Source organism: Podarcis raffonei, chromosome 1 (genome assembly GCF_027172205.1).
Source record: "Podarcis raffonei isolate rPodRaf1 chromosome 1, rPodRaf1.pri, whole genome shotgun sequence".
Lineage (NCBI taxonomy): Eukaryota > Metazoa > Chordata > Lepidosauria > Squamata > Lacertidae > Podarcis > Podarcis raffonei.
The window spans coordinates 66,660,528-66,675,159 of record NC_070602.1 but is presented as its reverse complement, the minus strand read 5'-3'; the positions used below and the strand labels follow the sequence as shown (position 1 = coordinate 66,675,159).

Genomic DNA, 14,632 nt, shown 5'->3' with positions numbered 1-14,632 from the left:
CCCCTCCTCATTTTATAGACCTCCCTGGTAACGGCCACCCACCCTTCACCAGCACAGACGAGCAGCGCCCACCTGCCCCGACCTGGCAGCCACCGCGACGCTTCGGAACTCCAGCCCAGACTCGCTTCTGTGGGAGAAAACAACCGGTGGCCGCCGCCGCCCGCTGTCCTGCCTCTGCCTGCCGACCACCGTCTCCCCGACCCTCCCATTCTGCCCCAACCAACCCCCGGGGGGGGACTTAAGGGGCCTCCCGCCGCCCTCCCACTTTCCTCACCTGCTGCGCCCCACGACGCCGGGGCTCCAGCCTCGCCGCGCTTCCCCCTCGCCGCCGCCGCCGCCGCTGCTTCTTGCCGGCAACTGTCGCTGCTACTAGGCCCCGGCCGGCCGTCTGCCCCTGCTCTCGCGAGAGGTAGGCGCGGAAAGCTCGCGAGGCGTCGCCTGGCAGCAGTGAGGGAGGAGAAGCGGGTGGAGAGCGCGAAGCTCGCTTACCGCGCGAGGGCTGCTGCTGCGGGCGGCTTGCCTCCGAGGCGGGGGAAGGTGGGCGCGGGTTGGCTGCTCCGCGGCGGCCGGCTCTTCTTGCAGGCGTCTGCCGCGTTCCGAGGAAGCGGTGGTTGCAGCGGCGGCATCGTCGCCCCTCGGCGCTCTAGTCTCTCGCCCCGCTCCTCTGGTAGCAGCGACGTCTCCTCCTTCTCCTTCCTCCCGTCCTTCTACCGAATCTGCTCAAATGGACGGTCGGCCCCCGAGAATTGGGCATCAGTGGAGGATTGTGACGGCGCTTCTTTCATTTATTTCATTTTATTGTATTTTAATATTTTGCTGGAAGCCGCCCAGAGTGGCTGGGAAAACCCAGCCAAATGGGCGGGGTATAATAATAATAATAATAATAATAATAATAATAATAATACCACGCTCGGACCGTGTGTAAGCATGACCGGGGCCGGGCTATTCGGCGCCCTAGGCAAGGCTAACTACTGGCACATCCCCTCCCAGAAAACATATTTGCTAACTTCAGTTTTCAGAAACAGATGTCTTGCAGGAAAAAGAAATGAAAGGCACAACCGTTGAAGCTGCTAAGTTTATTTTAAATTGCAAGAATCGGTGAAAGAGCAAACTTTGATTATCTTTCTCAAATCCAAAACTGTTTAGAAACGTTATCCAGGAGTTTTTGTTGTAGTATGAAGAGAAGAAGCATAGACTCTGAAAGTTTTCGAGCTATTGCTGTATAGGTCCACAGCACAGATCTTCAGCATCCATATCTTTGTTTCCATTGAGCCAATGATTTCTCCAAATTCTTGCAGGCCTGCAGTACATCTTGATTTTATTTTATTTTTTTGATTATTATTTTTTTGATACTGTATATATCACAGAGGAAGCCAAATAGGGAATTAAAGTGTGGCGGCTGTTGGAATCTCTTTTCAATAGACTGTTATGGTCATGTCGTGAGACAGCATAGCAGAAACCTAACTTTGGATATCTGCTTCGGATCTTGCAGTGCCTTTTCTTGGGTCACAAATTTAAACTGCTGTTTCTTTCTCCGCTTTCTGACTTGTTCTTTCTCAAAAGTTTGGTAGTATTTATTTCTAGTTCCTTTGCAATCTCAGTAGCATCTGTCAAAACTTGATGAAAACCCTCATCACTTCTACAGCCCACAAGTTAATTCTAATCTACTAATTACTTCATAAATGATAAAATTCTTCAAAATTAAAAATTTAAAAAATTAGAAATTTATAAGATATAACAAAAACTGTGCCCATCAAAGGTCAGTACTGTGCTCCTTCTGAGGTCTGTGCCCCAGGTGGCTATCTAGTTGGCCTTAATAATAATATCAGCCCTGGGTGTGAGCTCAACAAGTTGCTCCTCTTGGGCAAGTCCTTAACGCCTTACGTCAGGGGTTTTGCAAGTTGTGAACCTACAGATGTTGTTGGACTCCATTTCCCATCAGCCTCAGCCAGCACTGCCAAGGATCAGTGCTGATGGAACTTGTAGTCCAGTAACATCTGGGGGCCCTTAGGTCTAAGCTTAGTTCCACATAACAGCCACTCCTACTCCTGCCATAATTGATTTCTGATTTGTAGTCCAGTTCAATGCATGGTTACTTGGAAGGGCAGAGCATATATCTGGTAGGGAACTTACCTTAGTGGTAGAATGCATGCTTTGCTTGCAAAAGGTCAAAGGTTCAGCCACCAGCAACTTTAGGTAGCCTGCTTGTGTCACCAGAAACAAAATGGGTAGGTTGTGCTCAGCTGAGAAGCAAATGGAATTTGGAGCGCAGCAATGGAGGCCACCCACTGAAATGTGGCAAACTGCTCAACAAAAATAATATGCTAAGAAGCTGCCACATCAGCAGTGACTGCAGATGTAAAAGAGGTTATTTTTAGTTATCCAATTTTCCATGGTAAGGGGAAACTAAATTGGGGTGGGGGGAATACTAGCTGGCATTTTTATTTATCTTGTATGGATGCTGTGAATAACTTGTGTGCATAAGTAACACTGATCCTACAATGAGCTCTCATCCGAAAGTGCCCTGTGAAACTCTTAGAAGATTTCTCCACATGCTAGCACTGCTGGTCCACACGCTAGCAGACTAAGCCAGCTAAAAATGCGTCTTGTGACTTTGTCTTTAGGGCTCCTGCTTTGTTTGAAAAGCTTAATCACCTGTCTGTTCTACCTGAAGATAATATCACTATGGGAGCAAAGTCCTTGAATGATTACGTTTATTTTTTTCAGCTCTAATAATGACCTCTAATGCAGGACTGTTGAGATGTTTCTTATTCTTATCCGTTATATCTTGTTCTGTTTGGGCCAAAAAAGTGGCATGGTTTGAGCCAAACTCTCATCTTGATACCAAATCAAAATATGGCTAGGTCAATATGGAGGGAGTAGGATAGACACTGCAGATAGGCTGCCTCTTTCTGCCTACGCAAAACCCCACAATTAACTCATCAAAATATAATGCTAGAACATGCTGCTATGCATTGCAAGTAATTACAGACATTGTGCTCAGTAAAAAATTTCCATTGTCTTCTCTTAGTTCTACTCATGGTGTCATTGCAATAAACAGCTGAGACTGGACTGGTCACAAACAGATGCATATTTGTCATTGCGAGTAGCAGAGCACCATTTTCACCCCTGGTAGGGGGGCACAGCTTGAGCTGCAACTGTTAAATGGAAAACCATGCACTTGGTGTTTTCTTCCCAGCATTTGAACATGTTACAGGGGGAGCTTGTCCTCTCAGAGTTATCCCTGCTCCCCCCACCATATTTTTCTCGTGTTTCCAGGTTAACATAAATACTTTGTTAGAATCATAGAATCGTAGAGTTGGAAGGGACCACAAAGATCATCTAGTCCTTGCAATGCAGAAATCTTTTGCTCAGTGTGGGGCTCGAACCGGAGACCTTGAGATTAAGAGTCTCATGCTTTACTGACTAAATACAGTAGGGTGGATCCAGAATAAAGGTGGGATTCAACTAGTGACTCCCATCAGTGGACTTCCACTTGCACAATGAGACTTCACCCCTCTCGTCTCCTTCCATGCCCACCAAAATTGGCTTGGGGAGGGGGGCAGGAGAATCTTCAGAACAGCTTACAGGGGCTGGAGAGGGAAGATTGTTTCATCTGGCAAGCCAAAATGCTTGCCCTCCTTCAATTAAGACATTAGCACAATGATGAAGTCATCCCTAAGTTAGTTGATCCTATTCCCACTGAGTTGAATAGGAAGTTAGTCAAAACTAATTTTTCATACTGATCTCAATGACAACTTGGTTCAACTAACTTTGGGTTCAACAGAATAGTTTTATTTTCCAAAATTATGAGAAAGTGCATGTGTAAATAATGACAGAAAGACCAAGGTTTATGCTTTTCAACTACTACTGTCCAAGAGCTTTTGGTCCATTTTATTTGACAATTCATTAGCAAGATACAGATATAAAGGAATAAAGATACATTTGTGTAAGTTAGACATGAACATACAGCAAAATAATAAATAGAAAGTGCATATTAAGGTCTTAGTCCCACAAACATACCCTATCTCATGTCAGAACCTTGCTCCCACATGGAATGCCATTTGAATGCAGTTCTCTGCAGGTTCAAGGGTCTGTAGTAATATATTGTCTGTTTGCAGAAACATGTCTTTAGTAGGGGTCCAAGATAATATTCTGACCCTGAATCGAAGCTTTGCCACTGATTTAAAGGGAGCCAGAATTTTCCTTGCTGTCTAGATATAATGAATGTCAGCTCGCTATTTGCAAATACACTTCTAGTCTAAAAATGGCGGGTGTGTTTTGACATTTATTATTTATTCACCAACTCTTGCAAAATGCATGAGGTGCCACACGTACAAACAGGTGAGACAGACATAAAAGCAACCATACTGGATTAGGCCAGTGCAGAGTAGCAGCGTCTGATCTTCCTTAGGTCTCACGTGAAAAAGAAACTAACATATTCAACTGGAAGTTTGTGACTGCTGAGAATCTGCAAGTTTATGGCCTCCGTCTCAAATCTTGCACCATCTGCATCTCCAGTCTTGGATCAATTTGGGCAGTTGACTATATGTGCCCCATGATGTCTCCCTGATGTTTTCCCCTTATAGCATAGGATTGTGTGCATTTTTACTCAGAGCAAGTCTGCACTAAGCAAGAATTCGTAGGATTGCAGCCTCACAAATTTATGTAGATGTACTTCCTTTGACTTGAATGGGGCTCCCAGGGAAGTACGTTTCAGATCTGGGTGCCAGGCTCTGATTCAAAGCACACTTACTTGCAGGTAAGGTGCTCAGAAGCACATTTGGGCTCTGCATAAGCAAGGGCTACAAACATCCACCCTGGTGTTGGAGAAGCCTTTGTACGTGCAGTAGGAAAGGTGCATGGGACTTGCAATGAATGTGGCAGCACATCACATCCTCATACTGTGCTCCATATACTCATGTGGTGTGTCCAAGTCTCAAGTCCTATCTATACTAATATCTGTTTTATGCCAGCTTAACTGCCATGGTTTGACCTAAAGAATCCTGGGAACTGTAGTTTGGTGTGGCACTGAGAGAAGTCTCTACAAGAGAACTCTAGACTCTCCACCAGAACTACTGTTGTCAGAGTTCCCTGGGGAGAGGCAATGACAGTTAAACTAGATTTAGTCTGCTCCATGAGCGTGCTGATTCCATATGGCTTTATGAAATAAAGTGCTGATAACTTAACTTGAGCCTATGAGCTTAAATATTTTACAAGCTAGCGTACTCTACAGGTATCAGAACACACGTCCCTTCCGATTTGGTTCTGCTGGTCACATTTATCTAACAATCTGAGTTCGCTGAATCTCCCATGTCTCCCCAAAAGCCCTTCGTCAGTTTGCATTGGTGCCAATCCAAAAGCCACTCAGGTCTCCGCTGCTTTTGCTTGTCTCCGCTGCTTTCTCTGGGAAAACCCATTGTTTACCACTGAATCAGAACAAACGCCAATCCACAGAAAAACCAATGGACGTTTGTTCTGATTCAGCGGCGAATAGCTGTTTGTCCCATGGGAAAGTGGCGGGATGAGCCCTTAGTTTAGCACATTTGGAAAGTTACTGAAATGCATGGTACCTTTGCAGGATGACTACTCGTTTCTGGATAAAAACCATTGTCAATTTCTTAAGCTATTCAAACTTCATGAGAGATGGGAGTGAAACCAGATCTCTACAGCTACTGCCTGCCTGGATACAGGCGGCTACCATCTCCTAGAAACTAGGACAGGGACTGTAACATCCCAAATTGATGCCTGGACAAATTGATGCCACTCCCTTTCCTAACTGCCAGGAGAAAGCAACAAACTGCATTATTTCAACAAGCAGGGTAGAAGATGGCAACGGGTGGGTCCCGGCACCAGCTTACCCTGCCAGAGGATTAATGGATCCAACTTGCTTGTCTGTGTCGCCTCCATCTGGAGATCCAAATGAGTGGCCTGGGCAATACATGCTCTTCATTCATTTGGACATGTCCTTACAGCAGCAGACCAATGTGTCAGGCTCAGTAGCAGAGCACTCAAGAAGTGTAAGATATATCATTGGAGAGGTAAGGGTCCGTCTCATGCCACCTACCCCAATAATGGAAGATAATAATGTAGACTGCTCAGTTTGCACCGGCCTTGCAATTCACCTGGTAAGCCATATGAAGAACTGAAGAAGTAGTGTGTGAACCCCCACTGACATGTACACTAGGAGAAATGAGATGTACAGCAGAAGCACACCTAATCCCCATGTAGTGGCATCATGCAAACATGCCCTTAAACATCATTTTATAAACAATAAATAACAAAATGCCCTAATTGCTCACTACTATATGTACTTAGCTGGAAAGAGAACACTATGGACCCTCTCACTGGAGTCTTGTTTTGAAGGTGACATCTCTATAATTTTTGTTAGAATCCACTGCTTTCTTTTGCAGCTTTGCCTGCAGGTCATTAGGAAGCAACCTCCAGCTTCGGACCTCACGGGCCTTAACATCCACTGCTCCTGCTGCTTCATCGGCCTGGGGGTCATGGTGCACAGTCTGCAGTTTCTCAAGGAGCCAGTTTTGCCTGTTTGCAGAATGCAGGTGTTCCCCCAAATTATGCATCATTTGCATTTCACTCACTGACCTCTTCCTGTAATGCAGATAAATAAGGTGGGATTTAAAACAAGCATGTAGCATTCGCAGCCCAACCTTTGGATGGAGAAAAGCAAATACATTTCCTTCGCCTAAGTTTGTAATTAATGCATCTGTTACCTCAAACCACACAATGCCACTGTTTGTGTAGCAATCTAACCAGCACTTGCTTGTAAGCCTCTCTGTCTAAGTGAATTCCATCCCTAAAAGCCTAGCCATTTTGTTTGTCCTTCCCCACAGGGCCGTCTTAAGCATATCCGGCGCAGTGGTGGAAAGCTCCCTCCGGCGCCGGTGCCCCCCCCCATTTCCCAGAGTTTTTTAGGGAGACCAGTGCTGCCAGTGGGGCTGGAGGAGGCGGGCAGTGGCTGGAGGGTGGCTCGTCCGGTGAGGAAGAGGCAGAGGCTGGACATGGTGCCTCCCGGCTCAGCTGGCCGCTTCGTGCTATGGTGGCCACAGCAGATGGAGGCTCCGGGCGCAGCGCTGCTTCGGCACGGCATGGCAGAGGCGGGAGAGGGCGGCGAGCTGATGCCAAGAGGCACCACGTCCAGCCTCCACCTGGTGCCCTCCAGAACTTGGCGCCCCGGCGCCCCGCGCCACTAGCCTCTATGGGTAAGACGTCCCTGCTTCCTCAGCGTGTTGAGACAGGATGTCTGGGTTTTCTCTCTCTCTCATCTCTACTCATCCTGTGAATAGTTCCTGCATGGATAAAGTTTTTGAACTCTAGAAACTAAGTAATTACTTGAATCTAATTCACCAGGCTGCAAAGTTTGCTAACACCTTTAACTGCACCTATGGGCCAGAGTAGACATGAGTTCACAGGATTAGCAATTCCTTGATTTTTATTTTTATTTTTTTGGAGTTAATTAGGAACCACCTCCCACCTGGGTGCCTTTTATCACTCTGGTGGGATGTTTCAGGACTTCAACTCTTTTCTCCCTACTGTGGCCCCAATTCTGATTGGCCCCTCTACACCTTTATATTTGTATCAAGAGTATCAAGAGGAATTCTTCCTTGGAACCAAATGGGAACTTATCAGGATTCCAGTCCATCTAGTGGTTCCCACGATGAATTTTTACTCACAAAAAATATTCATGCAATTTACTGAGGTGATCAGAGCAAGAAGCAGCAGCAGTCAGCTGCCACCCCATCATATCTAGACTATGTTGCTCATTAACTCATTTCACCTTCTAAAAAAATTCAGCAATATACTGTACTTACACCACAGCTTTCCCATCGGAGTTGGCAAAGAAGCAGACTGCCCATAAAATGATTGCACTTTTAGCCATGTCTCTGATTGAAGTCATGATAACTATAAGAATGAATGAATGAATGAAGAGATGGAAGAATGTTATCACATGGTTGAATTGAGTTAGACAATATGAGATATTAATTAGAATGCTATACATAAATATCAAAGCATTCAAGAAGGTGATGTTCAGGCAGAAGACTGTGTAACGGTAGTGTATTTTTCTTATTTGAACAAAGGACCAAACTGGGGAACAACTTCACTTCCCCACACTTTGTAACACCTTGGCTAAGCCTATTAGTTTCTCTCCCTTATAGTTTCCCCAGATTAGACTGAAGAGAGCAGTACATAACATTGGTGTTTATTAAAATAAATGTGATTTGTCTATTCCATACAGCCACTTGAGGTATTGCAACCAGCCATTACATTATGAGATTTGTCCAGTAAAAACAATTCTCCATCATATTCATATGCCAGCCATATAAGGGGAGTGTCCTTTGCTTCATTAGCCACCCTCTATAAAATGAAAAATACTGCATGGGCAATGAACATACAAACATAACAAGAGCCTGCTGGATCAGACCAATGGCCCATCTAGTCCAGCATTCTCACAGTGGCCAACCAGGAGCCAATAGGAAGCCCACAAGCAGGGACTGAATGCAGTGGGATTGTACCCCAACTCAAATAATATTTTGTTACGGTGATATTTTTACACAGGAATGCCTGTTTAAAAATATATGAAGAGGATTTTAGTGGTCTTGCCCTTGATGGATCTTGACGCAACAAGCATGAGGGCTTGAAAATGCACAGTACTTTACTGATTCTGTTGAAAACACTCGCATGATTAAAGTCATATACCTTGGTTGACAAACACCTTGCGACTCAAACATTTTGGCTCCCGAATGCCGCAAACCTGGAAGTGTTCTGTTTTGCGAATGTTCTTTGGAACCTGAATGTCCAATGTGGCTTCCGATTGGCTGCAGGAGCTTCCTGCAGCCAATCGGAAGCTGCACCTTGGTTTCCAAACATTTTAGAAGTCGAATGGACTTCTGGAGCAGATTTTGTTCAAATTCCAAGGTATGACTGTACACAGAGACGCTTAAAACATATGATATCTCTGCACCTGAGGATCATCTGTCCGGCATACTTTCCTCAGCATAAGGAGCAAAATGAGCTGTCCAAAAATAAATAAATGAGCCCAGGGCAATGGCCCCTCTTGCCCTGCCCAGGCTATGCCCATGCATTTTAAAACTCACTTTAAACTTTAAAGGGATATTTTAAAGATCTAACAACCTACATTTCCATGCTTCACTTTGCTGCATATTTTGTGACTTTAATACTCTGCTGGGATTCTCTCACGAAAGAGTGAGAGAATATATATATATTGCACCAACACATTACACCCCTGCTTAACTCAATTTTGGCGTATTCCCTGGTGTATGGTAAGTGTACATGGAAGGAGACGGCACTGAGACATTCCAGTCCAGGTAGCCGGGGAGGGAGATTCAAGATGGGAGAGCCACACAAATCACATGCTGAATTCTACATATATCTACCCAGACTAAATTCTCTGTCAATTTGCGTTAATTTAGATCTTAATAGCATTGTGTCCCTTGATCCCATTAAGCTAAGGTTAAGCCCAAGTCCCACTGATTTTAATAGTAGAGATTTAAGCATGTTCATGAATCAATGGGCCATAAAATAGCACTGGGTTGTGCCTAGTGATATTAGCTTGCCTGTTTCTTGTCAAATGGCATCACAGACAAAAGAAAGGCTTGTTTCTAACCTGATTCTGGCTTGCTTATGCCATAAACTCCCCCTCAATCAGAGATTCATTGTGACATAGATAAAATTGCAGCAAACTCTTTCTTTTCTCTACCTTCCTTATGGAAAGGAAATCACATTTCCTTTTGCTTTGCTGCATAAAGTTTATAGGCACAGAAAATCTGGTGCTCAAGCTACATGCCGGCATAAACCCATCACGATCATTGGATGTTTCACTGACAGAGTGCTGTGAAAATCTCTGCAGTGATCAGTATTACTGCTGCTAATGCAAGGAGCAGAAAGAAAACAATCTGAGCCCAATTTCAAGTCTAGCTTTACATTTTGAGAGTTATACTAAGAAAAAAGAAACAGCAGTAAGATGCATAATAACTTTAATTAAAGTTTTCAGTGTGTTTTTTAAAAGCAATACCTGTGAGGCATATTATTTTTTACTACTGTGGCATAAGAATACCTATAGTTACATCTTATATGACTATCAGCCAAACAGTTCCACATGATTTACATGATTATTGAACTAGTCAATAGGTTTCCATCGTAGCAAAAGTCTCCCTGACAGATTTCAGAAGCTGCTGGTTAAAGAAACAATTTAGACTGGCAGTCAAAAGCCTCTGTTGACATTCCAATAATGGATGAAACAATCGATTTTGATTTTGCTACAAATAATTGCTTTCAAAAGAAAATAGAAAAAGTTCTTACCAAAGTTTCTCAAGCAGGTTTTCCGCAGAAGTTGATTTAAAATCTGCTTAATTGGTCTAGAAGACTTCTAAGTAACTAAGGAGCTCTTTTATTGTCTCAGTTGATGTCACTCCAAACACACCCCCTGACCCTCATGTACCACCCATCATGTGCTTTTGTTAATGGGGCATTGAAAGAAAAGAAAAGTTGAGGGCAAAATACAGTAACCTGGGCAACTTCAAAAGAGTTTGACTTTTAGGGAATCTTAGCTTAGGGTTGGAGAAAAATGCATTATAAAGAAATTATGTCATTGGGTTAATTAATTAATGATCAGCTCTAAATGTTAATGAGCCCACGGATGACTAAAAACGGTTACATTTGTGAGTGAGTTACAAACAGCTAATAAAATAAATGCCAAGCTCTAGAAAACTTTTACCAGCGTGCTCAACTTCATTAAATCCAACCTATTCAAGTCAGGAAAAGGAAAAGCTACACAGGTGTCCTGCTGACTATTGTAACACTAAAAATTCATTTTAAGTACAAATCGCAACACAGGGAACAATCCCGTAGCCTAACTTTCAACGTCATCGGTTACCCACACTGCAACATCAACATAAACTTGCTGTGAAAATGTAAGCGAGTCTTGCTGTGAAAGCTATGAAATCAGACGAGAGGACACCAGTTACTGGAACGTTTTATTTCCTTCCTTTTGGAAACAATGAAAAATAAAGTAGAACTGTTATTAAGCCAGACTTTTCACCTAAAAGCAAGCATTCCCCCCCCATGCAGCAGCTTAACTATTACAATAGAATTAAAGCTTTAAATTAGTTATCTTGGTTCTGCACAAGCAGAACACGCTTTCCTCAGTAACTGAAGGCTGCATTGTTTTGTTTTTCAGACTTTTTGCTGCTTGTTTTCCACCATGGCAGGTGACTTGGCTCACTTGCTTGAGTTATTTATATCTCTTGATTGTGCAGGCAACATTTTGAGTTCACTGATTCTCCGCCATCACCACCACCACCTCCACTTTTAGACTGTGCCTTAGATCCCATATAGAATATTCTGCAGAAGACTGCTAAGTGGATGGCCTATTTCCTGACCAAAGCTAGATTTTTGAAGTCTTTCACTGATATGCTTCTATGATATATGTTAACAACTTGTCACTGTCTTTTTATGATTATGAATTTGTACTCCATGGGTAAAAGAAGTAGGAAGAAACGTTTTCATAGACTCATCAAATTGCAGAGTTGGAAGGGCCACAAGAGTCATCTAGTCCAACTCCTTGCAATGCAGGAATCATTAGGCCAACGTGGGGCTCTAACCCATGGACCTGACAGTAAGAGTCTCCTGTTCTACCAACTGAGCTATCCCAGTATGACTACTTTACTTACCTACATTACTTACTTTATAGTACCTAGTACAGGCATCCCCAACCTGCGGCCCTCCAGATGTTTGGGCCTACAACTCCCATGATTCCTAGCTAACAGGACCATTGGTCAGGGATGATGGGAATTGTAGTCCAAAACATCTGGAGGGCCGAAGGTTGGAGATGCCTGACCTAGTGCAAGGATCACCAGCTTTTCTGGTCCATAGTCACATTTGCAACCTGGAGAAATTGTTGTGGAAATCACACATGCACACTCTCCCACCCACCAGCAATTAGACTTGAAAAGTGTTTTGGCTTACCCCTACACCACACTACTAATTGGGAAGGGGTGGTCTTCCTAAAGATTGCAGCTGCATTGGATAGGTTACCTCTTGCTTCTTTCAAGCAACCCATGGACTAGCAAGGAGATAAGAAACTGGCTCTGGGCTGCTGACTGGATCCTTCTCTCTTCTCATGGGCCACCCACCTGTCAATCCCCTGACATCACAATGGCGCCAAGTGACCCAATCTCACCTGCATTGTTTGAAATGAAGCAGTTTAGGCATGGCAATTTGAACCCCAACCATCAGCAGATGTAGGGTTGCCATATTGCGAACTGTGAAAATCCAGACAGAAAAGTTTTTGCCATTTTTGAGGTATTTTTAAGGGAAAGGGGCAAAAATGGCACTGCCAACATGGGCTGCCATACATCCGGAGTTTCCTGGACATTTTCCTGATTTCCGCCAGGACACTGCTGCCGACTGCAGTATTCCGAATATGGCAACCCTATGCAGGTGCTACTAATTAACTGATTGGCGGTACCTGCAAACCCTTTTGTCCCAGACCCGCCTTTGCCTGTCCCACATTTGACATCATGTATGGCATCAGGTGTAGGGAAGGTGGGCGTGGCTTGGCTAAAATGACCTCATGGGTCAGTTGATGAGGCCTGACCAGTCTAATTAGGTTCATGAGCCAGAGCCGCTGGCCTAGCAAATGCATACGATAAATATGATATGACACACTGAATCAACACATGAGTTGGGGCCTGCACACAACACTGCACACACTGCCTTGTCCCACGCTCTGACATCCATGTGTTCATTACATACATCTGCAGTAAGGAAGTTTTCACATGTACGTGCAAAGGCATCCATGTGATCTGGAGTTCTGTGCAGAACACAATGGTGTAAACAGGTGAGGCAAACCACCATGCAAGTGCAACATCAGGTGGGGATAGTGAGGACAGTCCTGGACCCCACTTGTGTGTTGATTTCAGTGTATGATCATTGAATTAGGCTCTTTTTTGGGAGAGGGCCTGGGGCTGTTGACAGTGGGTCAGGACCACAGGTGTTTGACAAGTATGGAGGCTGAGGATGTCGAAAAATAAAAGAATTAGAAAAGCTGGAGGTCAAACTGCAAATATTCAAGTTCTGTGTGAAGAGGAGACATTCATTTTGTTTTCAGATTCAATGACTTTATGATTCTAAAAAAGAGCTTTGACGTGGATAGAGTTAATCTTTTATCATTGCATCTCTCGAACCCACTATTATTAATCTAAAATTTGTAAATAACTTTATAGTGACGACCTTGTCTCGGATATCAGATTTAAAGCTCTGGGCATCATGAACTTCTGAAGGACAGCAATTATAGGGTGAAGATGCTGGTGTCTCACATTTTGAGAGAAAAAGCTGAGTGTGACCTTTTTTTTTCACTGAATAGCAAACAATTATCTGTACTCCAATCTGGTCAGGTTTATTTGTGTGTTTTGGTTTATCCAAACATGAAATATAGATGTAAAGATATATCATTATCTTCCACTGACCTTAAGATGTGCAGCAGAGCATAAATAAATGTTGCTGTCTTTGCTCTGGTAAAAAGAATGAGGCACTGACGTGCAATTGTGCAATAAAATGTACAGTGGTACCTCGGGTTAAGTACTTAATTCATTCCGGAGGTCCGTTCTTAACCTGAAACTGTTCTTAACCTGAGGCACCACTTTAGCTAATGGGGCCTCCTGCCGCTGCTGTGCCGCCAAAGCACGATTTCTGTTCTCATCCTGAAGCAAAGTTCTTAACCCGAGGTACTATTTCTGGGTTAGTGGAGTCTGTAACCTGAAGCATATGTAACCTGAAGCGTATGTAACCTGAGGTATCACTGTATTGTATTCCATACAAGAGGACAGATCGCATTGATGTTGATTCCTCCTACTCATGCAACAATTTTTTCCTGTTTTGCCCAACTTTAGTTGAGAAAGGGCAATAAAAATCTTTCCTTACCTTTGAGCATGCAAACACTTTCATTTACTTACGGGAGTCTCATAAATTGTAAGCTATTGAAGGGACTACACTGCAGTGCATTAGTGTTTGACTCTTTGCGCACGTCAGGGAGCTGCATTAGATGTGTTCACTAACAATGCCACAGCCAAGGAAGAGGCGGGAGGAGGAGTAAGTGGTGACACATGGATGGTTGTGGTGAGGCAACCATTCTAAATGTGTCTAAAGAATGCTTCTCTCCTGACACAATGGAGATCTGAAAGCACCGTCAGTTAACTCCTTTAGATCTTGATTTGATTGACAAGATTTGTAGCTTCTTACATACCACAGCAGCATGCCTAGTCCATAACATAACCAAGTTGACGTAGCCTCGGGTGTCTCTTGAGCAATGCTAGCAACCAAATGAAGCTTTCAGCGAAGGATAAAAACTGACAGAAGGGCCCTGGTGCCCTATAACAGCCCTGACAAAAATGTCATGCTTGGACAATGTACTTGTTTATTAAAGCTCTTGATCATTTTGAGCTTCAAAATAACTTCTTCAATCAATGGGGCATCTAGACAAGAGGCAAAGGATGTCAGTGGAATGTGGGCTTTCAAAATACTAGTTCCTTTTTTTTACTCATAATAATCATAATTTTATTCCTTGTACCCCACCCATCAAACTTGGTTGTCC

General features: G+C 43.7%; 2 protein-coding genes across 7 annotated transcripts in view; both read right to left on the bottom strand.

Annotated features, from left to right (window-relative positions):
- BTBD10 (BTB domain containing 10) overlaps positions 1-406 on the bottom strand; it is a 37,854-nt gene extending 37,448 nt beyond the window's left edge. For 2 of the 5 annotated variants that reach the window (XM_053390800.1, XM_053390834.1), the window contains exon 1: positions 275-406. The gene's annotated coding sequence lies outside the window, so the exon portion shown is untranslated. The remainder of the gene's footprint in view (positions 1-274) is intronic. The other 3 variants (XM_053390809.1, XM_053390817.1, XM_053390842.1) reach the window with 2 other exon arrangements.
- A 5,841-nt stretch (positions 407-6,247) lies between these two features.
- Positions 6,248-12,158, bottom strand: PTH (parathyroid hormone). Of its 2 annotated transcripts, none has more exons than XM_053390939.1 (3): positions 12,076-12,158; positions 7,833-7,923; positions 6,248-6,612 (listed from the first exon to the last, which is right to left on the bottom strand). In XM_053390939.1, exons 1-3 carry the CDS (start codon positions 12,098-12,100, stop codon positions 6,345-6,347), a joined length of 384 nt encoding a protein of 127 aa, XP_053246914.1. In that variant the 5' UTR covers positions 12,101-12,158; the 3' UTR covers positions 6,248-6,344. The 2 variants fall into 2 exon arrangements, with proteins under 2 accessions (XP_053246914.1, XP_053246915.1); XM_053390940.1 differs by lacking the exon at positions 12,076-12,158 and adding an exon at positions 10,342-10,516.
- Positions 12,159-14,632: the final 2,474 nt, after the last annotated feature.

Coding starts and splice junctions, on each gene's coding strand:
- PTH (XM_053390939.1), bottom strand. CDS start 12,100: ATGGGTTGCTTGAAAGAAGCAAGAG. Junction 7,924..12,075: donor TTGCTTGAAAGAAGCAAGAG/GTAACCTATCCA, acceptor TCATTCTTATAG/TTATCATGACTTCAATCAGA. Junction 6,613..7,832: donor TCCGATGGGAAAGCTGTGGT/GTAAGTACAGTA, acceptor TCTGCATTACAG/GAAGAGGTCAGTGAGTGAAA.